General features: G+C 44.5%; 1 protein-coding gene across 17 annotated transcripts in view; it reads right to left on the bottom strand.

Moving 5' to 3' along the window:
* Positions 1 to 27,782, bottom strand: part of DMD (dystrophin) — a 7,596,173-nt gene that overhangs the window by 320,239 nt on the left and 7,248,152 nt on the right. For all 17 annotated transcript variants that reach the window (XM_085622447.1, XM_085622454.1, XM_085622449.1 and 14 more), the window contains one exon: positions 9,526 to 9,727. In XM_085622447.1, the coding sequence (XP_085478573.1) occupies positions 9,526 to 9,727 (202 nt within the window). The remainder of the gene's footprint in view (positions 1 to 9,525; positions 9,728 to 27,782) is intronic.

The raw sequence follows: 27,782 nt of genomic DNA, 5'->3' as shown, positions 1-27,782 counted from the left end.
TGTATAATGCTTAGGATACTTTTTGGGGAAAAGAAATATTGTACGCAAAGTGGTTGAAATGCAGTTTGTTGGAAAAGGTGCTTTAACTTTCTGTCACGTCACGCTTCTGATGCAGCCCATATAGAACTCCCTGTGAACAGTGCTTACGTCTTCTCGTCAGTTTTGTCTCTCTCGGACTTCTCTCTCCGAGGTCATCTACTTTTCGCTCTCTGCGGTTTAGTGCAGCATGTGCCCCTTCCAATATTGCCCCCACCATTGTTTCTGGTTGTCTCTTTGGGCGCTATTGTGGTCCTCTCGGGGCTTAGGGTACCTTGCTCATTATCTGTTGCTGAATCAGGGTGTCTACAGACCTCAGGCAGAGTCTCCTGATGGCAAGCTGTCTTTTTGTATCTGTCAAGTGTATGTTTCTGCATTTCTCTCATTTTTGGTGAGTTAGGCGGTCTGTATTATCTTTCCCTCTCTGGGTTTTTCTCTAGGGTGAAGCTGGCTTCAGATTAATACAGTTCAACATATTGCATAGGATTGATTATACAAGAGAACTGATCATGCAAATAGGATGGGCTCATACCAATAAATGCATCAGAGGATGTAGTTTGGTTTGCACACTGTGAGAAACTGGGTTCTTATTGCAGTACTCCCACCCCACACACACTTTTTGCCTGTTTTTTGATGTAACTTTGACTGAGGTGTTCTGGGTCCCTGCCAACCAGGCTCCCAGTACTCGTGTTATTTCCCTAAAATACCACAATTGGCACAACTTCAGCAACCCCTATAAGTCCCTAGGAAATGGTACCTCTGTACCTAGGGCTTTAGGACTGAAGAGGGTCCACTAGGGTTGCAGCACAAATTGTGCCAACCTAGGGACCTCTCACCAAGACCATGCAGACTGCATGTCTTGGTGCAGAGAAAACTGAAGAGTCAAAATGGCACACATCCCTTGGTGCCATGCCCTCAGACACTGCATAAGGTGTAGGTAAGTCACCCCGACTGCAGACCTTACATCCCTAAGGTAGGCTGCACTATGGTCCATGTGTGGTCATATCTGCATGAGCAGATATGATCCTATAATTTCTAAGTCCATTCTTTGATATTGTAAATACACAGGGAAGCCATGGAGAGCACATGAACTGGATACTCTGCATCACAAGTTACTTAGCTTCACTGTACCCTACAATGTTTGGTACCAATACATCCTCACTGATGCCAGTGTTGAATTTATTAATAAATGCACACATGAGAACCTTCAGATGATCCCCAGAAAACCTATCAAGAACTGGTGTGGTCTCTGATTAGTCTTAGCCAACCTGCCACCACCACACATGTTTCTGACCTCATGTGATGCGAGTAAACACTCTCAGAAGACAGGAACAAAGCCTGCTTTGGGCAGAGGTGCTTCACACCTCGTGCAGGCCAGGATGGACTTCCAGGGTGGGAAGCTCCAAAGGCGATGTCGCCTTTGGAATGTGACCCAGGCATCTCCAGATAGTGGAGGATGACGTCCCCCGTCTTTCCTGCTCCACATTTGGCAGGAGGACAGGAAGAAAATGTATTAAATTAGGAGGTGGGTCCCATTCAGCCAGCACCACTCCTAAGGTGGGGCAGGTGATGTGGTGCCCACTTTTCATTTCTCTCCCTTTTGGTTTGAGGAGGAATTAGCCAATTAGGATCAGGGTAGTGCCCCTTCCCACAGGAAGTTGTGAATTAGAGGGTGTACACACCCTGAGGCAGGTAGCCCTTTGGATACTACCTGTCATCTCCCCTTAACGGCCCGAAATTTAGTATTTAGGTGCCATTCCTGAACAGAGATTTGATGGACACAAAGAAGAAAAGGACAAAGAAGAGCTGTTGTCCCGAAACGTGAAGCCCTGCTGAAGAAAACTGGCACCAAACCCTACCTGCTGCCTTAAGGACTCAACAATCGTTGTGTACTGTCTCATCCTGCAACTGTGAGGCCTACAAAGAACCCTGGAGCTCCTCCAGCCTTCTACAAATCGCCAAATAACTCATTGCAGTGGAGGTACTCTTCCCCTGCAGCTGCAGGCAGTGAACCTCAGAATACAGTTTTACCGATTTGCTGCTGTCCGGTGACTGACGCAGCATTCAAACCAAAAGTGGTACATGAGCCCGTGAGGATCAAATCTGTCTCCCCTTGAAGTGTGGAAACACCAGGATCTACCATAGCCATGTCACAACGATACCCGGGGTACCGGACCCTTTACAGCATTCACCGAGATGAAGAGTCCAATCCGGCCTCCAACTGCCCCGAAAGCAAGCACCCATCATGGGACGTCGAGACCCCGGAGACCCACTTTGGGAGTAGACCAGCCGTCGAGGAATCGACTCCTTAAGCTGCCTGCACCCGACCGCGATGACATCTTGACGCACACCACCCGGCTTATCTATCTGCTCTGTACCCAGCCCGCCCGGCCTGGGTACTGACAAATCAGTTGTGCTCCCATGGTCCTGAGGCCCTTGTGACCTGCTTCCTCGAGTGGGACCCCCCCAGACTTACCTTTAAGTTCCCTTGTACAGTGTGCTTTCAAGTGGACCCCTACTACATTGCGCACCAGCTACCAACGACCTGAGCACCCTGCTCCTGGCCAAAACCTGGAAGCTCCCGAGAATCGCAGGTGGAACATTGGGCCTTGATCTGAGTGTTTGAGTGTCTGCTTGTAGTTTTCACTATCAATTTGTGTGAGGCTGTCGCTGGGGCACTTCTTCCAGCTGGTGCGTTGTGCCTCTTTGTGGTAGACTGTCATATCTATTCGTTAATTCATCTCTAGAATTATCTATATGTGAACCGGTCTCTACATCCCTTTGTGAAGGTGTTTCTCAGAGTCTCTGTGGATTTGAGTATTTCTCTCCTTCACTGCCAATGATGCTATTGAGCTGAATCTTGGTTTCTCTTTGGCTTTCTCTTTTGGCTTGCACTGCGTCAATTACAAGGCCTACACTGTCCAGACTCACACAGAGACGGATAGACCTGGCGCTGTATTGGCCTGGCTCACCCAACAAGAGAGTGTTCAATGCTCAATCACCTCCATCAAAGATCGTTCCGGACACTATGCTCCTGACTCCACACAAACTAAAGAAGGCCTTCTCAAACTAGTACCAGGCACTCTTCTTTTCCCCGGGTTGCACCACCCTCCTAAGGAAATAGCACATTAAACAGGCAACACTGAATTATCATGAATTTCTCAGGAGCAAAGAGCGTGTCTTGAAGAAGCCATTACCACTGGCAAAGTAAAAGAGGCAATCCATTACCTAACCTTAGGCAAAACCTCTCGCCCACGGCAAAACTCCTGGCCCGGACAGGGTCCCCTTGAGTTCCAACACTCTTACCCTGACCTCTTTGTCCTATAACTATAAAAGCTGTATGAAACAGCAGCCAATGAAGGATCATTGCCCCCAAAGATGCAAAAAGTTATATTGGTCTCATACAGAAACTAGGCTGGGAGCTCACTGAGCTGGGGGTCCTACAGCTCGCTGGCGATTCTCAATGCGGACTACAAGATCTTGAACAGTCTTAGTGGGCAGATTGCTCCCTTTGCTCCTCCAACTCCTTCACCCCATCAGAACGGCTTTCGGCCGGGGAGGAACACCTCCCTGAATATCTGGCGACTAAACTGTATCATGGAGTTTGCACCTCTGCCCTTACCCAGATCGGTGTGTTTGGTGCTCAACTTGAAGAAAGCATTTGACTGCCTTAGGTGGAGCTACCTCTTCAAGCTGCTGTGACATCTGGGGTTGGGCAGGCACATCCGTAAATTGATTCAACTACTTCACATGCGCCCATCAGCGCAGGTTTGTGTGAGACATTACACCTTGGATCCTATAGCCGTTTGCAGGGGAACGAGGAAGCGATGCCCCTTAACCCATTACTTTTTGCTCTTGCCATGGAGCCACTGGATATCTGTCTGCACAGAGGTGGGGAGACATGAGGCGTCGCCCGGGGGACAGATCTCATGCAGTCTCCCTTTATGTTGATAAAATGCTCTATACCTAATGAAGGTAGCCAAGGACCTCTATGCCGTGGCGACAGCCCTCAGGAAATTGCGCGTGGTGTCCAGCGCACAAGTAAATTGGTCAAAGTCTTGCCTATTCCCACTCTCCTCTCCAGCTTTGGAAACAAAAGACATGGGTCATGGCACACTCCACTGGCAAATAGCATTACTTCTGCTACCTAGCCATTTGCATCTATCTTACTGATCAAGACTTGCTGGACTGCAATCTAATGCAAACTGTTTCAGCTCTTCTAGGCCAGCTTTCGTTTTGGAGGAAGTTGTTGCTTTAAGTAATGGGCAGGATCGCTCCTTCCAAGATAGCAATGTTCCCCCGCTTGCTTTATTTCTTTACTAATCTGACGCTATATCGGGCTACCAAGTTTTTTAGATCCCTTAGACACTCCCCTGGGTGACCTGATCTGGCATGATGGCAGGCACAGGGAGATCATAGCTAAACTTCGAAGATCCACAGTTGCCGGCCAAGTAAAAGCACCTTACTTTGAGCATTACTTTCTTTCCTCACAGCTCACGTCTTTGGCATTGTGCCTTGGATGCCTGCTTGGATGACAGTGCAAGAGCAGAGTTGCCCTTGTCCAGAGTGCTCCAGTACTTCTTAACGGTGGGTTGCTCCATTTGCCCATCTCCCGGCAGATATGGATCACCGACAAGTGTTTCTGCCGAGCTCTACAGCTCATGGAAAGGATGCTCACGTATGCACCAGCAGTTTCTCGCTCAGGCACGCATTACTCAAGCTGGCAGAGACTCTCGCTGGTCTCGTCCACTCGCACACCCATGGGATAGAAAGCCTTGGGGACCCCCTTCAGGAAAGACACGTTAAACTTTAAGGAGCTTGTTGAGCAATAGGAGGTTTGACAGGGCCAGTTATTGACCTATAATGCACTGACCCATATCTTGCAGCATGACAGGTGCATTTCAGGCGATGATCCTCTGCCCCATGAGGTACTACAATTGATATACACCATGGGCACCGCCTAATTATGAAGATAACAAAAGCACTTACTACAAATATGTTAACACTGGAGACCCTGCGTGATAAATGGGAAGCAAAACTTGGTAGAGAATTCAATGATGCTGAATGGGATCACGCACTAGCTCTCCCCGCTACTCTGTCTAGAAATGCTAGATATAAACGTATCAGGTTTTATGTCTTGCACGAAGCCTGCCTTATCCCAGCAAAGATTAACTGCATCTTACCGGGGGAGGATGCCTCCGGGTCTAGATGCAGGTGTGCAACTGAAGACCTGTGACACATGCTCTGGAAATGCCCTGTACGGACTAATTTCTGGATGACAATAACAGTGCAGCTCTCTGAACTGTTTGGCTTCAACAACTTGTACAGCTGGGAGGTGTGCGCACTCGGCATATTTAATTGTCCTAAACAATAGCCTCGCTATCTGGACTTACCCCGCTAGTGGCCATACACTGTATTATTAGCTGCTGGAAAACCAGCGCCCCCCCATCACCAGTTGGATGGCGCAGCTTGGTACTATTGTTCGCCAAAGCTGAAGGAAAGGTTCTCAGGCATGAGGAAGCTACAGGGCTCCAAAGTTGCTTGTTAGTATGGACTAGTCACCAAATTCGAGACGACAACAACCTACCCCCGTAGAGCACACTCCACACAATCTAATGGTAGCTGAAACGTCTTACATTCAACACCTGTAATATGCACTAGACCATGTTTCGACCCTTTCCTGCACTAAGGCCCTTTAGCAGCTTGCCATCTGCCTGCTGGCAAGGGGTCTCTTTCCGGGCCATTCCCTTCATGCAGATGGCCAGCAGCAGTATTGCGCAGTATTGCGCTCCCTGCAAACATACTATTGAAGTGTACGCCCACTAACGCTAGTGTTCACCAGATGATCTTATCTACTCTATGCCTAGTTAAGGCCAGTTCCCGTTTGGAATCGCTCATCAATTCCCCCATGTTCCACACTGTTTTTGGGTTCTTTCATGTTTCTCTTCATTACTCTCAATGATATCATTAAGGATGCCACACGGATGCTGAAATTGGCTTTCGCACAGTAGAGAGCATGAACAGTTCCTGTAGCAGCATCTGCACTTCATACTGACGATCACCACTTTAAAACTACGTGTACATGTAATATCTGAATGTATTACAAATGTTTGTGAATACTAATGTACAAGAAAAAAATTAAGAAAAAAATTAAGAAAGAAAAGTATGGACTAGCTGTGCTAGTTCCTTATGATCTTTTAAGTATATGCAACTTGGAATCACTTTGCTGCTCTTAAAAACAGGACAGAGTGCCACCAAGTGGTGGACTATCATAATTAAGTGATGGTGTTTATAATGATGTGCTGGTGCCGAGCACCAGCAAACACCGAGACAAATTAAGTACTGACTTCTTTACATTTAAACAAGTGCATTTCAAATGGCTATTTCACAAAGCTCAGCCAAAGCCTTTATTTTATTTTCACAGCTTTACAACAAAAAACTTCTTCCAGCTGGACGACTTGACTATGTGCTTTTGAGTAAAAGGAATTTTCAAAGATCAAGTGACTGTTCCTGGAGCATAAACTAGCATTTCTATATCTGCATAGTGCTGTCGGAGCTTATGCCCGATTTCCTAAAGTTCTGATATTTTCACGGATCAGTTGTGTTTTAATAGAGAAGTTTGTTTCTCCAGTATTTTCTGATGGCTGCATGACTGGAACACTGATAAGAAACGGCTGTGTGGATCAGCATGGAGAAGCAAAGAAAAACCTCCAACAGTTCTAAATACAAAACCACAGGGAAGATAACAGATCATCTGATCCGCTCAAGCATAATCAAGTTGTCGCACACCCAGGCCATTTATTCGGAAACAAAAATTACTTAATTTTATCTAATGCAGCCAGGAGGAATGACTCATCTTTAATCTCACCTGATGTTGTTAAATTCACTCGAAATGATTTTCCTCAAACCCTTTCTTCAACTGGACCAGGTTTTTCAAATCATTGCGAGGTCACCAAGAGAGCAATTTCTCTATATACAGAGACCACCGTCAGGCTGCAAGAGGTCGTTTCTGCCTTAAGAGTGCTCTTGATTGCAGCCACGTAATCTGACTAAGAATTGTGCCCACTTCATCCCCTCTGGACTCTCTCCTTCACATTTTCATGTAAGGGAGGCAGGAGAGCGCAAATATTTCAGTGAGAGAACAAGGTGCAGTCACCAGCAGGAGGAATGAGAGAGAGTTTCCTTTAAAATTAAAATAAAAAAAATGACTGCAGGAGTTTAGGCACACCACCCAGATGGGAACAGGCTATTGGTCTTCAATGGATAACTGGGAAGAAAACCTCTGTGGGCGAATCACCCCTTTAAATTCAACACAAAGTATTGGGTAACATATATCAAAGTCTATGGGGTGTTTCCTTCTTTAGTATTCTAATTAGCAATATGGAATACATGTATTTTGATTACATACAAAGTTGGTAGACCAATCAAGGTAATCTCTTTCCATTCAAAACAAATCTCAGAGAGGAATGTCTGGATTTTTTGATATTAGTGAAAAGTAATATTGTGAAATTAGCTTTGCCTTCGGAAGTGGACACTGTCTCAGAAGGAACCTGACAAAACACCTCCAAACATTTTTCATGCGGCCCACTGAACAGAATTCAAAAGTCAATGACTTTAAGTTGCTATTCCGAAGTATACAAAAGGTAATGGATGGGATGCTTGAATTAATCTCGGCCACTGGTAATTACTGAGGCCTGTATCCCAGTCCATCAGGGCCATGACTGACTTGCATGGGTCCAAACTAAGGTGGCATGGTGCTCAAAGTTAAGATGAACTGGAATGCGTCTGCGACTAATTACCAGTGAAAGTGATAAATTAAAGCATTCAGTCCATCAGTTTTTTGTATACTTTAATGTTTCTGTTGTCATTGACATGGGGGGAGGAGGGTACCAACTGGGGATGAAATGCTGTCCATCATCAGGTGATATTGAATGGGTTAACCAGTACTTCTGTGGGGGGGGGGGGGGAATTTAAATTATTTTAAAAAATATTAATTTAAAATGTATGGAAATAGTTGACGCCTGCATGTTTCAAGTGCAGAGCCAAGGACAATGTGCATCCTTAACCAGAGAATAAGCATCAATACTTTCTTGGTAAATATGGATTGAGAGCAGCCATCAGCTCCTAGACATGCACACCAAGGAAGCACTCAAGTAACAATTGCAACTCGGGAACATTTTTCATGTCAGCCAGTCCTATGGTTCATTTTTGGGTATCTGTGGAGTTGATGTACAGACTCAAAAACTGTGGACAAAAAAAAAAAAGAGGCGACGTGTTGGCTTTATACTGTGAGCATGAAATGGCAGGGCTAATAAATGTAGAAGAACCAGGCATGCAACTCCAAATACTAATCTTTTTTTTAGAAAATGAACAATATTCTTCTTCTACATAAATCCTAACAAGTACTGTCTTTGTAGGTTCCTTGACAAGGGCAAAATTGATCCTCATCTTGGAGATTTGGAACACATAACAATTCATGAATTAAAGTCTCTTTCAAACCGGATATGGTACTGCTGTTGCCAGAAAATCCATTTTCTGGATGCCAGGCGCATGCACTACAAATGTTACATCCCATACTAAAAGGAAGCTCAGCAGTGGGAAACGAAATTGGCGAGACTATAAAAGTTAATCTGCTGGAAGATATTTGTATAATTTTTAAATTAGGCTGATAAAAGAATCACAACCTCCACTGACACCGAACAAAGATGAATAAGACTTGCTGGTTTTGTGTTAATGTCTAGTGTGGATTATACCTCACAGAGGGTGAAATGGGACAGAAAAGGCTGGGCTTTATGGCACAAAGTACACAGGCACTAAATGAGCATCGGTGCCTCTTGACAACCCTTGCAACTGTTTACTATGAACACAGAGGACACTGGACAAGCACATTCGGAGTTCTCTGATGCTGTCAATAACGCAAACAAGCATTGGCATAGCCAATAGGTCTCGCCTTTGGGACCTTATAAGTGTTTAGCCATGCAACAGTTGCATAACTAAAGTTAAAGTGATCGCGATCAAACATCAAAGCGGCCGCGAAAGTGAAAGTAATCGCGGTAAAGCGCGGCGCGCGCGCGCACATGCACTGTAGCTCTAGGCTGGCCTGGTAGCACTTTTTGGAGCCCTCTCAATAAGTCTCGCCAGGCCAGCGCATGCGCTGGGTCAGGCGAGACCTAACCAGACCAGCGCATGCGCTGGGTCAGGCGAGACCTAAAAAGGAAGACTGCAAACCTCTAATTATCTGATCGCGCTGCACCTAGTGTTTCAAAATGTTCGATATAATGATGCTTCTTCTTTCGCAGCCTGATCTAAGGCCCCACCCGGCAAACCCTAACCCCAGGCTGTATCGATCCCGTTAAGTGCAACCATTAAGCCATTTAGCTTTATGAAACCCGCACTTTGACCAGCAGCTTTCCGCCTCTAGCAATTCATCCTGCAAGGAAGGTGACAGCTCCCTGTCCCGCGCTGCCGCCGGCGGTGGGCGGGACCTACGTGTCATAGACGTTCAGCAGCCAGTTGAGGCACATGTCCACGCAGAGGGGTACATTGACCAGGGTGTTGTGCTCCTGCTCCAGCCGATCGTAGATGGTGGTTAAGCAGTTAATGATCTGCAGGATGTCCATTAGCTGGTCATTCTGTTTGAGGTTGTGCTGGTCCAAGGCATCGCAAACTGCAGACAGACCCAGCAAATCCACTGTATGAAAAGGACAACAAAAAAAGAAAAATAATTATGAAGCTTATTTGACAAGAAATATATGCTACATACAGCTCACGTTTATTTTATAATTCTTGAAAGCAAATATATGTCGACTGCAAATGCAATGATAGCAGAGCAGAATTAAATTAGATTTTGTGAATGTGAGAAACTTCGAATCCAAGTACAGTCTTGGGTAGACACAAAATCATGCACACAGCGAGTCAACAATTTCAGGACGAAAATCTATTTAGCCATTTTGCACCCACAAAGTTTGTGAATGGCAAAATCACAGGTTTTTAGAACGCGAAATGTATTTTAGGTATGTATTTGTATGTATTAAACCCATTTTGAGAGTTGGCCAACCATTGATCAGTTACTGACACCTCAAAGGGGTTGGGAATTAAATCACAAAGGGGATGTATTCTCCTTTTTGAATGGTATCAACAGTTTTGGAGTGAACAGTGGTCCAGTTTACCACGGCCTATTCTCACAGAAGCTCCGATTCAATTAAGGAACATTGGCTGTTTTCAAATAAAACCGTTTCTTGTTTGGGAATGCTGTTCCCTGCAGGCACCATCCCTGTGCTTGTAGCCTGTCACAGAGTGTTGCAATTAGAGAACTCCCTAATTAACATAGGTGGGTCGTTCTGCGACCCTTACAACTGGAGATTTTGCGATGCAATGTATTAGTACATAGGTCACATAGCAAAAGGAAGGACAGGGCGCAAACAGTTGGTGTGCAATTTACAACAACTATCTGCGGCCTGTCATCTACCTCATAGTTATTAAGAATAGAGTTAAGCCAAAAAAAAAAAAAAGAATACTCAACACAATGTACAAAGTTTTGATGGACTGGGCGAGATGAAGAAATGGGATAAAAGCTTCAGGGAAAACATCTATGTATGTGAAAAGTACAGAGTGCAAAGAGGATGAGAGTAACTTTACAACAGCCGTGGTCCGTGCAGGTAACAGCGGTGGGGGGGATTTCGAGGGACGAAGCTGAGGGAAAATTATTTATTTATTCAATGTTCCGTCTGCATAGTCTCTTGAAATTCCCTCCCCCACCACCCCCCAACGGGCTCACCGCCCCACCGCTGTTACCTGCATGGACCGCGGCTGCTTTACAACAGTAACTTCGATAAAGAAAGAATTGCCGAACACCACCCACTGTGAAAAACATCAGAAATGTTTAAAAACAAAAAACCATAAAGAAAAAAAAAATATCTGCATCGCGATTTCTGTCCCACACGACAAAATTCTAAAAGCGCGACTGAAAATACCTTTTCTCATGGTAGAACACTTGCCTAGAAATTATTGTAATGCATGCACATCCATAGAATAATCTATGCACTCATTTGGTATGCAATATGTGAGTAGGCAGCAACAAATGTGTACATTACATATATGACTACATTTCCAAATCGATGTAGTAAGCATGCGTTTGGAAAGACTACATTTCACAAGCAACATTTACAGGTTACACTTTGTGCATTTAGTTGCTGTAGAATTTTCTAACATTTTATACAAACCTTCACTAGTCAATTTTCTTCAATTTGAAGGAAGATTTAATTTATTTGCGAAAACACCTGCATTTTTTTTATAGAGCGAGATTAACATCTAATCCTCTTACTGTACAATGTAAAATGTACCATCTCATGCTTACTAAAGATCCTGGAACCCCTGGCAGTGTTGATGATGGGCTGGCAATCTTTCAAACCAGGATTACCGATTGCACAGCATACAAAAGTATCCATAAATGCCTAAATTTAACAACTTACATTATCACTATTCCCCATGAAATATATAAAATGACCACTGGAGTAGATACCAGCGTTGATGGAGAGGAAAGGAGCTGTTTTTATTTGACTTCACATTATGCAAACATGTTAAGGTTTTGCTGTATCATCTATCACACACTCAAATATGTTGAAGTTCTTAATGGGACCAGTCAGTTCTGCTAGACGCAAGGTAATAAACTATTCTACAGTAATCTTGAATGCATGTTAAGTCCATTTCATTCATAGATTGCTGGTAACTTCTTCAAATATTTTGGCATAGGTTAGACAGGGAAGGATTGAAGGATTCATTGCAAGGTCTACAGCCATTGTAAGGTAATAGACTGTTCTACCAACCAATGTGTCTTGAAAGGATCCACATGGACCATGTGATGGGAGAAATGCTTGCAATATTTCTAACCACTGGCAATCGCTCATGGTTGCCTTCCAACCCATTGGTATTTTCCCCACCATGCCACTTAAGTTTGAATCCAGCCACATTCAAATACATTTTGACCCTGCTCCAATAGGAACAATCCAGCCTGAACTGCTAGGCCCCGGTACTCCCAGAACCCGAACACATGCAACCAAACACAAGTTTCTCCCTGACTGGGGCTCGTCAGGTATGGCCTTGACAATTAGGGAGCTATATCAAACACACAAAACATTATGGGAGGAATGCTTTCAATAAGCCTAACCTCTGGCAATTGCTTGGAATGCATTTCAACCCTTTGCTCTTTTGCCCACCATGCCACCTCAGGTTGAATCCAAACATATGCAAATCAATCTTAAAATTGCTCCAAATAGGAACAGTCCAGCCCGAATTCCCAGGCCAGGTCCTTCCTGAACTGAACACTAGGAACCCAGGACCAGACTCCCTATTTGAGTAAGGTCAAGACTGATTTGAACATGGATGGGTTGAAACTTAGGTCTCTCTTAGTGTGAATAGGTATGCTCCACTAAAAAGCACAGCCGCTTCGCTGGAGGAGGATGCTGTGACCTACTGAGGGAGACTGCAAGTCCCAGGATGCCCTGCTGCCATCAACGCACCGCACCTGTGCAGGGGGAAGGCTATAACATACCTCGCGGCACCCGCTTAGCGGGACGTGCGCAAGCGCATGCCAGGCAAAGCCTGGGCCAAGGGCGGGCCTGTCTGTGCCCGTCAGGGGGCGGAAGAGGTTGGGCTGGGCCACCCCTCTGATATTCATTGAGGAAACAACCCCTACACCCGTGTTCCAAGGTAATACAACCCGAATTGTCATACATTGCTTGTCATTGTGCCATGTTGCAGTGTTATAACTGGACCGCCTTGAGTCCTTGGAATGACGAGGAAACGCAAAGGAGTAGCCAGGACATTAGATGCTTTTATTGTGAGGGCAGAGTCCCTGCTGACCCACGAAATCGAACTGACAGAGCGACGCCTGTCCATGGACCCTGTAACATTACACTCCCGTCTATCATTAGGCGGCTTGATCACTGATAGTGTAACATGTGAAACCCCCCATAAATCACTCCTAACGGAAGTATGCTCTGTTTCCTTAGATTCATCATCGCCAAGCCCGGGAGCCCCTAATATGGATGTCCCTGATGCACTTGGCATCAACACTAGAGCACGTGCGGCATGCCCTGAAAGGAACGCTAAAGTGAAAACACAACCTGCAGGGATGACTAAGTCTAAAAATCCCAAAGGTTGTCAACCCGCTAATAATGTAACAAATCTGGTGGATACTTGCACTGTTTCAGTGGGCACACAGACTGATGCTTCTCTCAACCCGGTCCGTAATGACACTAATATAGGTGTTGTGGGAGACAATGTTGTTGCCTCGTCCACACTGAAACCTATTGAAAATGCCTTGGCTCACATTAATAATGTAACTTATATGAACTTTAATTTACTGTGGGGGAAAATGGAATGTTTGAACTCTGAATTGGTTAACCTAATGGGCAGGAACGTGAACTCTGTTCAAAACATTGGTAGGGGTGGAATACTTCCATCCTCTATGAGTAACACATTTGGGCAAGAGCCACATCCCAGCTCTGTCTTTCATAAAAATATTATTCCCGCTATCCCGCACACAAATTGCAGCAATATAAATGTATTCCCTGGCCTAAACCCCCATAGCGAACAAAGGGAGAGACAGGGTGTCCCTTTAGAAAAGACAGATAATTCTAACCTAGCCTCAGGAAGAAGCCGTCTCACTCACTCACGTCCCAGTGCCCCTGCAAGTGATATACGTTTAAACAGGGATATTCCGAATTGACCTAGGAACGCCTGCTTGAGACCAAATCATTAGGCAGTCTCACGTACACGGAGACGGTCGCATTGATGAAGCGCGTACCCCCGGAATCTTTCAATTAATGTTCACTTTTTTGACATGGAATTGACATGGAATTGCAGCAAGTATTTTGACGCCACGGGGGCAGATCCAATTCATTATCTTTAAGATTACGCTGGAGAAACGTATCCCATTTCTGTTGGATTCTTTAACAGGAACCACGGACCCCATTCCTTCCCGTTTAAATAATGGGATGCCCCGCACAGTCCTGATGAAGATCCGCAAGGCCGAGGAATAAACCCCCCCACCCCCTTTTGGCTACAAATCGGATCGAAATGTCGACGCCCTGTTAATTCTGTCTGGACCCTGAGCCCTAATCCCACGTGCCACTTTGGAATTGATTTTCATTCTGAAATTAAATATATTACTGTGTTATCTTGGCCAGGCAACTCTAGGACGGTGATTTACAACCAGTCCTTCTGTGTTATGCTTTGACATTTTAAGTCTCTTACGTATTTCTGTGGAAAAATCCACTTCTATCACTTCACTCTTGAGCACCCTGTCTTCTGCACGTCTCCCCCTGGAGCAACCCCTTTCCTAACTGCCAATTGAATTGAATACTGTTTTGGGTTTCACCAATTGATTCTAATAAATAGATGGTGATCCAGAATGTGGTCTGTCTTGCACTTTTTAATTTCATGTTGTGTACTTAATTTATAAACATGCTAAGTCATAATCATTGACTGAGTTGAAATATAGGTCCAGGACCACTGTCTTTTGTATCGAACATTACCCAGGTCCTTGACCATTTTTGGGTTACCCCGTTCCTTGAAATGAGACCAAATACCGACGTGCTAAGTCTACCCCCTGCCTCCTGTCCCTATGTGTTAGTTTTGGCTGGGGTTCCCGAATTAGCTGGCGATCAAAGGGAATCCTGGGCAGATTTGTGCAACAAGTCCGTAGACTGACTTTGCAAACACAAGGGGTTCCATCCCTCCAACATGAACGACATCCTTATGGCTAGAAGAGTAGGGTGGGTTGGTCATTCTGCCAAGGACATAAATGGCGATTGTGTTGTCCTTCATTTCCACAGACCCCATGCGGTTCGCCATTTACTGAGCCTCTCCGAGCAATCCCCCATGCAAAACACCCACATTAGTGTGCTCCCTTTGGGTTATTTTTATAAGTCAAATTGTACTTTACAAGAGAAGAGTTTCCTTTTATTTGGTAAATGTTTACAATAATGATTTCTTATCCATTCCCAACAAGAATTTTATTGAGCTTTTTGATTTTATCTCTAATTTAGACTATCAGCAATGTTCGGGCAATACTACTGGGATTATTCTAGGAGGAGATTTTAATGCAAACTTAAATGATATGCATTTTGGTGCATAGCCCTATAATTTAGGTCCTTCTTCCCGTAGGGGTGTAGAGCTTGCAGTGTTTTTGAGGTCCCATAACCTGGTTAATGTCATGGATCAGATGGGTATTTTACACGCGACTAATAATCACCATCCGACATTCAGAGGCAGGGGCTACTCGTTCACAATAGATTTTGTTTTTATCTCTCCCTCGCTCATGGATTACTTAATTACCGCAGAGGTTGTTGCTACTATCCATGGGGATCACAACCCTATCAAAATAGCATTGAGATTGGCTTCGCGACCTGCGTTTTCATCTAAATGCGGGGCTAGAGACTTAATGCCTTCGACTGACAATTTAAGATTAATTTGGAGGGGCATTGACAATGGGAATTTGTTTAAGTCACTAGCTAAGGACCACTTGCCCCTCATTAATTCCGGTTTGTCATTTCAAACCCCGTATCCAGAGGTAGTTCATGATTTTTCTAAACTCTGTCTGGCTGTTAAAACCCTTCTGTCGAAGCCTGCACCTCTGAGAAAGCAGGGCCCTAGATGGTTTGACGATGAATGTTCACTGGCTAATAGGAATCTGCGTAGGGTGTGGTCAATTGAACCTAGGTGTGCTCCAGATGTGAAACTGGCTAGGCAGAAGTACAATACAGCAGTTAACAATCGGAAGGGAGTACTCTTAAGTGACCGCTGGGAAACCCTATCGCAGGCTGCAATTGACAAAAAGGGTAAATAATTTTGGCCTGCTGTAAGGAATCTCCGATCCATGGGAAAGCTATTAACTCCCATTAGCTGCACTATTTCTAGCCAATCCTGGGAAACCCACTTTTCTAAAATCTATGCCACCCCCCTATCGGAGACCGAACAGTATGAATATGGTTCATTTACCAGTATTCAGATAACACTCTCCGAAGTAGAAGAAATCCACCAGAGCATTGGGAATAAGGCCCCCGGCCCTGACGGGCTACCAATAGACCTTCTCAAATGGAAACCGGACTTTTGGGCACCACTTCTTCTGAATGTCTTCAATAACCTAATGTATGCTCCGTTACCTGACACCTGGGCAAAGAGTATTATTGTCCCAATATTTAAAAAGGAGGATCGGTCGCAGCCCAGTAATTATAGGCCTATTTCATTGATCGATAATACCCTTAAAATATTGGGCAGAGTTTTATATAATAAGATCCTGGAATGGTCAGAGGAATGTAGCATGTTAGAGCTCTGCCAGCTAGGCTTCCGCAGTAAGGTTGGCACTAACGAACAATGTCTCAACCTTAGCCTTGTAATTGGGAAATATACCATTGCACGGAACTCTCCAGTCTATTTGGCCTTCATGGATTTGTCCTCAGGTTTTGACCTTGTTAACAGATCAAAGCTGTGGGCTATCCTGTTGGCCTATGGTCTAGATGAGCCTTTGGTCCATTTCTTGGCATATCTACACAAAGACCTTCAGGCACAAGTGAGGATTGGCAGAGGCGGGGAGGTTTCAGGACCCATTAAGGTCGGAAGGGGGGGGGGGTCAGACAGAGATGTGTCTTGGCCCCTCTTCTTTTTATCATTTATATTAATGGATTGAACAAATCACTAGTATCCATGACCCAAGACGTCTCTATGATTAATGGGAAACCGCTACCTGTGCTATTATACGCAGATGATGCGGTTCTTATATGCCGCACCCCAAATTCTCTGCGTATTCTAGTACAGTCTTTTGTTAAATATATGGATAGTCTGGAACTAAGAGTTAATTTTAATAAATCATTTTTAATGTCCTGTGGCCTTCGGAAACGCCAGCTCAGCTCTATTGCTGTTGGTAGTCAAAAATTGATAAGCACCTGTAAATTCCCCTACCTTGGGGTGGTTTTTGTTGCGAACGGCTCCTGGACTGAGCATCTCACCCATTCCAGGAGCAAGTTCTCAAAGACCAGCAATTCGATTTTCAGTTTTCCCCGTCCAAAGAACTCAGGTGCCATTTTATCTATTTACATTTTTTTTAAACTACAATGTGTTCCAGTGGCTACTTATGGAGCAGAGATTTGGGGTACTGCAAACAGTTCCTGCATCCAGCAGGAAGAAAACAGATTTTGCAGGAAACTTCTGGGCATTCCAATCTCCTCCCCACAATATATTTGCCACAAAGAATTAAACCTAAATTATATAACTGATTTTATACGTGCTCGTCCAGCCCTTTTCTGGTTATCGGTCTGGAAGAACGAGGCAGCGACTTTTATTACCGACTGTTTTAAGTGTGAGAAGGGGATGGACATTCCCTGGCTATCTCGAGTATATCAGAGTTTATGCAGTATCAATAAAGTTTGTATCTTCTTAAAACCCAGCAAAGCTGAAACTCTGCATAAAAAAGAACTCAGAAGCGCCTTCTAGTTGTTATATAGTACAGAAAGATTTGCGCTGGAATCGAAGAAACCCTTTGTTTCTAGTTATATGTCTCTTGAGCGGCACTGCCACCCTCTACCAAATTATCTTATTTTACCTATGAGTTACTGGGAAAGGAGCCTTCTATTCTGCTTGAGAGCAATGACAGTTAAATTTGCATTGTGTTTTCCTCTTGGCTACCATTCGAAAATTGATTTAGCACCCTGTCCCTGTGACGTGGTGAGTGGCCAATCAACCTCACATTTTTTGTTTTTCTGAAATATTACATGAAATACAGCAAGGGGTTTCTTTACCCTTTTTTTTAATAGGAGTAGGCCTATTAGCTTGAATTCTGCCTTTTTAAGTATACTTGCCTTGACCGATGAAGAGCTTGTTTTTCGTATAAGTACATTTCTGAGAATTGCTACTCGGGCACGTAAGACAATGCTCAAGCTTTGAGTTTATAAGTCATGAATGGATACATTTATAAATCGCTGATAATGAATCTTCCGTTTTATTTACAACTTCAACCTGTAACACTGTTTTATAACTGACATTTTTTAATAGCATTTACTGTTACTCTTCTTTTGTCACTCATTTCTTTTTACTATTTTGTACTTTTATGGATACAAATGTTTATCCGAATGACGTTTATGAACTGAACTGAAAAGCACATCCTTCTCCCCAATTTGTGGGAAGAATGGAATGAAATGGACATGTATAAACCATCACTAGTCACATACCCATGTGTTTCTCGCAGCTGCATATTCAATGAATATTTCTTTCTTAATCTCGACAAATTCAAAAACGCAAGAGTCGATCACTGATCTACAACCAGTTATGAATATCCTGGATGATTTTTGCATAGGTGAACCAGCTACCCAATTCTCCTAGAGCATGGGATTATGAGCATGGAATAATAGGCGGATTGCCTAGCGGCCAGAGAACCGAAGGACATTAAATAATGCAGGACTGCTCTTGATCTGCAAATCCTTCTATACTGAACAGCTTTATCAAAACAGAGATGAGATAAATAAAACATACAGATGACAATTATTGCCCACAAAATATCGTTCAGAAGAGCAGATCCTCAAAAAATATCTTGTTACCTTGCACACAATTTTCCTATGTCGATATTACGTTTTCTTTATGTATGAGTGTGTATCTTTAAGACTGATAGTCTATTTAGTTAGGTTACTAAGTCTTTTGATATGTGTTTTTAATCTGTTTCATGAATGATTTCTAGAACTATGTTGCAGGATGCTGCACACTCGCTCTGTATCTTACTAATTATCTTGAAACTATTTTGACTTAAGTGCCGTAAATACTGTAGAAATAATAACGATAATGTATCATATGAAGAAAGATTTATTGGGAAGGGCGCAGCAGCACATATTGGCCTGTTTGAACCAATGCACATTTTCAACATTAAATAACTGGGAGAATATGAATCAAAATACACAAACTTGTCAACATCCTAAAGTGCCTTCTGTCCTACAGATTGAAGGACACTGGATTTCTGAAGTGGCTGCAACAATGGAACGGCCAGAAATAGGTCTACACCACTCCTATTTGGAACCATAAACTGCAGCAAAAGACCAACACACATTACGACTAGGGGGCGCTCCACTGGTTTGTAGAGACTCAGCCAAAGTCTATGATCACTCATAGTGGAATCTTGCACGGTCCACTCAAAACTCTAATTTCTTTCAATCCCACTGTGGCCTAGATAGACATTGGGCCAGGCAACGGATCTGGGAAGGTTGCACTAGGATGTCACACATTTAGGACAAAGGGTTGGTAAGTGCCTATGGAAAGGTAGAAGGTGACAATAACATGACAAAGGCTGTGCCACAGGTAGAATGAGGCAACAGTTGGTATAATCAGTTCATTCTTGGAGGGAGGAGGAATAGAGCCTGTATAATAACGAGGCTATGAATCGAGGCATAAGAAGTATGGCTCTTCTGCAGTCCACAGAAGTATGGGCTGGTGTACAAATTATTCAGCAGTTACAAGGAGAATACTGATACTACAGACCTGCGGTCAGAGGCTTCACAGAAGGAGAGATGAAGAAGAGTTGGTTGAAGGGTTGAAACAGTTTATCCCTGATGGCAACAGAAGCAGGAAAGAAGAGGAGACTCTTGAGCTGGAGGCAAGCAATAGGTAAATAGCACTTTGCTGCAGGGCACAGGGTCGAGAGTCACGCTGGTTAAAGGACCAACAGAGACCTTATATGCTGGTTTGTGAGGTGTCCTATGGTAAGAAGGCACAGGAAAATGTCACTAGGCTACTACCAACGTGCTCGCTTGCTGAAGGGTCCATGTAACCATTCTTTAATGGCTGGTTGTGGGGAAAAATAGGAGACAAAGTCTGTAGCGGGACGGTGAGGCAGTTTTGGAAAAAACATGTACTCTTCAAGGGCCTTACAGATCTCATCGCAAATGCTAACAATGGGTAAAAAGCAGAGGTTAGCACTAACCTCATAGAATGATAATGAGAAAGAGGTACTTGGCTAAAATCAAGGATAGGGTTTAAGGTGACCAACCAATGCAACAGTAAAGTATAGAATAGTACAGTATAGCACAGTACAGTATAGCATAGTATATTATAGCAACAGCAGCTATGTAGCCATGAAGAACGATTTATTATTTATTAAGGAGTTTTATATAGCGCTAGCCTGACCCGAGGGTATTGGAGCGCTTCACAACAGTTTTTGAGCAAGATTCATACAATAAAGCAGTATTCTACATATAGGTTCGGAAGTCCAAGTGTGCTGAGCAGCACTGAGGTAGTCTGAGTCCTCAGATAACCTCATAGAGTGCATGTTGTCATTAGGGTTGAACCACTTGGGGGGGGGGGGGGCATTTAGGAGTCAAATAGCAGGGAGGAGGTAAGTCTTAGAGCTACAATGTCTGGGAGAGACGACTAGCAGGGATTTGCGTTTAGATGGCGGCTATCCATTCGGGAGGGAGCGGTTGAGGAAAATAACTTTTAGGTGTTTTTTTTAATTTTGTGAAGGACGAGATAGTCCTGATACCGACTGGGATGGCGTTCCACATTTTGGGCGCGTTTCCGGCGAAGGACCGTGTGGCAGTTTTTTGTTTGCGTGTTTTCATAGGAATGAGTAGGAGGGTGCTGGAGCTCCTGAGGTTCCTTGTCTGACAAGCCCTCTTGAGTTTAGCAGCCAAATGCTCAGGTTTTCCTGTGTACAGGGCTTTGTGTGTGAGGCAGGCAGTTCTGAAACTGGCACGCAGTTCGATTGGGAGCCATTTTAGTTTTCTGAGTGCTGGCGAGATGTGGTCGTATTTCCCGATTCCAGTGACTATTGTAGCTGCTGCGTTGAGAGTAGTTTTGAGGGGAGCTAGGTGAGATTTTGTTGTACCAATGAGGGTGGCATTCCCATAGTCGAGTCTGGCTAGCACCAGTGATTTGGTGGCTTGTTTGAGGTCGTTGGTTGGGATGAATGGTTTTATTTTGTTAAGTAGCTTCAGGTTGATGAAGGCATTCTTTGCGGAGTTCTTGATGTGTTTGGCCATGTCGAGTTTTGCGACTAGGTTGATTCCTAATGATTTAACAGAGTGGGTCAGAGTGTGATTGCCGTTAAGAGCATCCAAAGCTTTTAGCCATTCTGAAATATGAGGGTTCTCTTTGTTGGAGATGAGGAGTATTTGGGTTTTGTCTTGGTTGAGTTTTAAGTTGTTAAGCGACAGCCAATGTTGGATTTCTTTTAGAGTGACATTTAGACTGTGAATGTCATCAATGGAGGAGGTTTCTAGATAGATCTGGGTGTCATCTGCATAGAGGTGGAAAGGGATGTTAGCATTTTTGAGTAGGGTGGTGAGGGGTTCCATGTATATGTTGAATAGTTGAGGTGAGAGCACTGAACCTTGGGGGGACGCCCCTGTTGACGGTGGCATGGAGATGGCCCTAGAGAGGTGTAATGATTGCTGGGAAGGGCCTGAATGTTCCTTAAGAGATGCCGAGTGGGAGTGGACGACCATAGGAGGGCCCAGAACTTTGCAAAAGGTCACTAGGAACAGGCTGCTGAACTTGAGCTTTGGTGGATGTGAACTCCTGTTTTACAGGCAGGGCAGTGCATGGAGACTCATCGGTGTGCAGCAAAGCAATACTCAGCGGCACGATTCTTTTTCCAGGTCCTGCCCGCATACATGGTAAAGGCTGCAGACTGCCAGCAGAACTAGTGCCTTTCTATCTCCCACTCAGTGGCGGCGAGCATGGCTCGCAGGTGGTGAGGTGAGCACAGGGGTCGGTGGGGGGAGAGCAAGGGTGCACAATGTAAAATATATTTAAAAAATACTTGCCGTTGGGTACCGCGTCTCTGCTCCTGTTCTCTCGTCGGACTCAAGGAATGGGAAGCTCAGCAAGGATCCCCTAACCAATCACAATGCTGCAATGCCTGGCGAACCAGTCATGTGAACTCAGGAGTGGGAAAACCAGAGTGCAGAGCAGCCCGCACGCCCACCAGCCTGCAAGGCAGCACGGAAAGAAGTACTAATGAAAACATCAAATGATAACAAAATTATCATTTTATGTTTACTTTACAGTGCACTGTTTAAAAGCAATAGGGCGATGCTCCTCCGCCACAGCGGAGGAGCTGCAACTGCTCCCATTGGGGAAAGAGGGCCAGCTGGAACACACAAGTGCTTTCTTGTGGTCCTGGATCGGGCTGTGCCATTAAGAATTCGCCGATCCCGTCACCTTCGCAACCTCCTGCAAGCGGCAGGTGACGCTGCTTGAAGCACAGGATGGAACGAATGGGCAGACATTAAAAAAAATATATATCTTATTTCTGTGCTAGGCATCTCTTTTTTACTGCAGTGTTATTTTCACTTTCAGCACAACTTGATGTGAATTCTCCCCAAAGGCGCATCAAGTCAGTGATTTCTCATTAAAAAAGTAAGCAATCAAATCTGTAGAAAAGACTACAAAGGTAATGTACCATGCCATGTTCAGTGGTCTGCCTGAATCTCCTGAGCTGGGCTTAAAACAATGCCATTTCAAGCTCTGCCCCCTCCGACGCGGAGCAGATTGCTGCATTTTAATGTTGGGTACAAATAAGATATCACAACCAACGCAGGCAAAACATCTTAGGACTTGCTTATAAAATGTTTCTCGCTGCAGCCATGCCTACAGCTGTGTTGCAGAATACAGGAGGGCAAATAAAATCATGTGCCTGGCGAGAGAAAAAACCATGCCAGGGATTGGTCTCGCTTCAAAAATCCGACATACGCAAATTTGGCAGTGAGAAACATTAATTCAGCCACCCAGAAGGTAAAAGTCTATCCCATTTTATGTTCGCTTTGATCATTTTAAAACGATTTAATAAGAAAAGGGGTCACAGAAAAAAATATTTAACCAGGAAAATGAGCTGCGGAGGTTCTAGCTACCAGAAATGTGCCAAAAAATTAGTTGTCTGTTTTGCTAAACAGGTGGATGGGCCAGAGCTACATGTATGGAACAAAATATAGTAACATTCAACTCTCATCTTCCAGAGTGTTAACTTTCAAATGAAACAACTTCGTTTCCTTACGTGCAAGAAAACACAATTTCTGACAAAAATGGCGGCAAATTTAGTAAAATTAGTAAGCACGTCACCATAACTACAGAAGCATGAGTCAGCATGCAGCAAGATGAGGCACTAAAGCTTTAAGTCACTCTAATATAGAAGGCCATGCACACTTTCTAGACATGATTCTTTCCAAAGCCCCCAAACATGGGGTTCAGTTGTGCCTGTTTTTAATGGTTTTGGGGTGACCTGTGTTGTAGGCGGCACTCTCTGGGCCTAAGTGCCCTCCCTCTCTGAAAGCCTGCAGTAGGGACAGAAGGAATCTTGTAGTCTCCCCACCTCCTTGCTGGACGGGTCCATTAGTTTATGGGACTGGCTTCGGCTGGCTACAAACACACAACAAGCATTTTCAATGCAATAGGTCTCGCATTTGTGAGAGTTTGAGCTATTGGCATTGTAAATGACAAGGCCTTTTATTTATGTATTTTGAAAACCTGCAAGCGCGTGTAAATATGCATTTTGTACATATAGTCCTTGCTTACGAAATGCACGGCTGGCAGTAAAACAGGCAGTTACTGACTGCCTTGCTTCTTGTAAGCAACTACTACTATAAGTACAAAGTGTGTGTTTATGCGCTGATTGCAGGTTTTCAAAACACATAAATAAAAGGCATGGTCATTTACAATGCCAATAGCTCAAACTCTCGCAAATGCAAGACCTATTGCATTGAAAATGCTTATTATATTCAGTGTACTGTAGATATAAAAGCTGCGGGCTGATTGTCACATGGTTGTTGTTATTGTGGTGTCTGCTCTCTGGTGTCTGAATCCTTTGCACAGAAGTTGATTGACAGTACGTAAGCAGCGTGTGTTTTAGATTGCTGATATGCTATTTAAGCGCGACTGGTAAAAAGTGCCTCTTTTTCCGGAAGGTGTTTGTGTGTTTACAGACCCGGGCGCACAGCTGCAATCCTGAACACACTGCCTGGTGTGGAGACTGCACTCGTCTGTTGCCCTTCTCTACCGGCAGAGCCAAGGCACGGAAACAGGCCTGGAATATACCCCGGGGAGTCACCAGTGCTTCAGTCAGTCACACGTGCACACCCTTCACTTCATAGCGGTCTCCAGAACTCACACTTCGTGCCTACAATTCACCCCATTCCCTTCAAATGCTGCCTTGTAATTCCCAAGTAAAGGGCGGGGCAGTGAGTAGCTTCTCGATATTGAAGAAGGGGGGTGGGGACTAACTTAGTTAATCAGAATGCAAGTGGCATCACGGCACGTGACATCACAAGAAGTGGCATCACAAGAAGTGGCATCACAAGAAGTGGCATCACAAGAAGTGGCATCACAAGAAGTGGCATCAGATCTTGAGCCCTCACATACATGTTTAGCAGGTCTGTCATGAGCACATTGGAACACATTTCGAGTATACACACAAACCCTCCTGATTGAGGCAGAAGATTCACACTTTTGAAAGCTGTGCATAAAACAGTGTTGCCTTTTGTCAGTGCAAACTTCCTCTACCCATAGTGCTTTACGAGAAAAAAAAGTGCTACTTAAATTATTTCAATGCCTCCTCAGGGGTAGTAAGCACTATATGAATGACATTTATTTTGTGTAAATACAGGGAAAGACCAATGCATCTGACATTCTTACAGCACATGCATATCTTTAAAACGGACTGAAAAAAGTTAAAAGCTGCCTCTCAAGTATGTGTGAAGTGCTAACAAGGTTTGAACCTTTGTTTGCCCTCCACTGCATTTGCATCAGGTGTGAGGCTCCTGGCTGGCTGCCAGCCAGGAGACTTGAACCAAAGGAGGCCTGATGACCCCTAAAATGCAGCTTTTGTTATGGGCCCAGCTGGAGTCTGAAACAAGCATGGGCATAGCCAATAGGTCTCACTTTTGAGACCTTATAAGTATTTAGTTATGCAGCACAATATCCTTGGTGCAACAACATCAACTGTTGCATGGCTAAACACTTATAAAGTCCCAAAGGCGAGACCTATTGGCTATGCCAATGCGTGTTTTAACTTTGCCTAGTCGTAAACTCAAATGGCACTTATACAGTGATCACAGAGCCAGCTAGCTTCCTCAGCCACAGTAAAAGACTAACCTGCCGAATGCACATGCCCCCTCCCGCCCCCTTCCCTCCCCTGACATTTCCACATTATTTTGATTGCATTGTTTGTGGCAGCGCTGCCAACAGACTGTTTTCTTTGTTCACAGAATATTTCACCTATGCGTTGGACCTCAATTCGATTTGTGACAATAAAACAGAATAACAGGCAGAAAGTGGCGCGTGGGGTGCAGCGACGGCATTCATATTGAATCCAGTCAGGCAGCAGTGGCAACATTTCTGCCTTAATTGCGCATAATTGGTGCATGGGAAGCCTTGATAAAATTCATTTCGGGGTACGTTGCACACAAGAAGCGCAGTCAAGTTAAACCGTTCTTCGCTTAATTGGTGTGTTATGACTCTGCGGAACAGCGAGTCAGGTGTGCGAGTTTCAGTGTTTTCAAAGAGGGTCTGCGAATGGCGCACACGGCAGCCTGAACAATTTACAGGATCGGATCTGCAATCACCGGAGGGGTGTCACGCTATGAGATGTGCTGAAAGCAGTTGGGTCAAGAGTGATTAATGGCCCGCTGGTCAGTGTAGTAACACGGTTCAACTTAGATGTGGCTGTGTAACATAAACTAACTTGATGGCGAGGAACAAATTGTATCTCAAAGCTATTATTATGAAATTCAATGAAACGCGAGCAGCCTCCCGAGGGCATGTCGTGTAATAAACTATGTTATGGAATTATATCACACGAACCAAACATAAAAAAAGATGCAACTCTGTTCCTGTAATGAGTTTTGGCATGTCCGCTTTTAGATACTGTCTGCTAATCGTAAATTGACAAATTGCCAGTGATCGAGGGAAGAGCAATAAACTTGAGCTGCGTCTGAAAATGTAGACAGGAGAATATACACTCTTAAAGTAAAGACTCAAAAATGTATATTGTAAAAGTAAAGAATGTATAAAAATATCTACCCAGGGACACGCTCTGTGGTGGGGGTGGGGCTGAGCGAGGCGCTTGGGAGAGCGCTGTGCTTTATGAGCCATGACGGCCAGACAGAGGAAAGACAGATGGCGGCTGCACGCGTGCACGCGCTCGTGAACGCAAGCTTGAGGCCAGGAAAAGCCTCTGGGTAGCACTTTAAAAATCCACTAACTAAATGTCTCGCAGAGCAGCGCATGCGCTGGCTCAGGCGAGACCTAAAAAGCCACCTCCTGCCTGCACGTTGTTGCTGATGGAAAGCAGACAACAACGTGCAGGCGTTGCTGAATGTGTCCCGGTGTTTGCAAATAACACCGGGACGAATTCAGCATGTTTTTCAGTGGGACCCAACTTCTTGGCAGGGTGGACGGCGTTCACCCTGTGAAAAGAGTGGGCGGACTCTGTCTATCCGTGTGTACCCCGACTCGTGCCCTGCCCTGTACTACATGGTTTGTGTTGAGAGACTTGCTTGGCGCTACAAACCCAATCCACTTAGAAATACATTGTAGAAAAAAGTGACAGGCGAAATGTAATACGAAGTATGTGCTGATTTTAACATGTAATCATGAAATACAGACTCACTTGGGTTAGGCTTTCACCAGTCTGTGGTATGTCGCTCGGCACTCTGCAGTCAATTTCAAGATTCGTACAGTAAAAGAAAAAGTAAATATCACACTACCAATCAGAAGTCCTTTGTTTATTATGATTTATTGCGCTTTTATATAGGACAAACTCGACCTACATGAGCACCAGTTATGTTACATAAGTATACCATTCATTTTCTTGTGTGTGCATGTGTGGGGGGGGGGATAGGTGATTTGCCCCGAATCACAGGATGTTGCACTGACGCCGAGACTCGAACCTGGCTTCTTAGTTCCAAAGTCTGCAGCTCTTACCGCTTCGCCACGTGTCCGGTTTGAAGGGGCACTACAAACATTTTCAACCATCGACCTCACGCATACATTGTGCTCCCTGCGTGCTCGGCGCTGTGCCAACAGAGGGCCTCCCACAGGACACAAGACGATTGTTTGGACATCCTGCTCATACATGCACTTTTACCACAGTCCACATATGTAATAATGCAACTCTCCGGCCGTGCTCAGTGCTCCACAGTCAGGGCAACGGAGCCTAAATCACGAAGAAAAAAATTATTTTGTGAATTTGGTGCTAACTGCTTACTAATGCCACAAGTTGGCAGTGAAGCGATGGGAAATGGAGCACCAAAAAAGTGCTCAGTGCTGCGCAGGGAGCCCCACAGGAAATATGATTCACAAAGCAGTGCTAGCTGTTAAGAGTATCGTGTGTTTTTAAAGTGCCGTGCACATGGGGCACAATTCATACTATTAAAGTTCGTCAAGCCATGCTGCTACTGTGTATACTTCCTGCTATGAAGAACAAATAACTCGTTCCTGCGAAACGCGCCTTGAAGTCATCGTGCTCAGTGGTACACTGCGCATAGAAGACCTGGCAGACATCGTATCCCGGCAACAGCAAAACATTGTTTATTTTTGAACCGTTACAGAAAAATAAACATTCTCTATAATGCTCTCCTTTTCTACAGCACTTTAAAAGTGCGGGCACTAAGCCCAAAGTTCTGTGTAGTATATGCTTGGGGCGTAACGCAGGCCCTGGCAGTCCGCGGGGGTTCAGGGGCGGGTCCTGCAAACAGTCAAGGGGTTCCCAT

This window comes from Triturus cristatus, chromosome 8, assembly GCF_964204655.1.
Source record: "Triturus cristatus chromosome 8, aTriCri1.1, whole genome shotgun sequence".
In the NCBI taxonomy this organism is placed as follows: domain Eukaryota; kingdom Metazoa; phylum Chordata; class Amphibia; order Caudata; family Salamandridae; genus Triturus; species Triturus cristatus.
The sequence above is the reverse complement of the archived record's forward strand: the minus strand, read 5'-3'. Positions and strand labels throughout refer to the sequence as shown.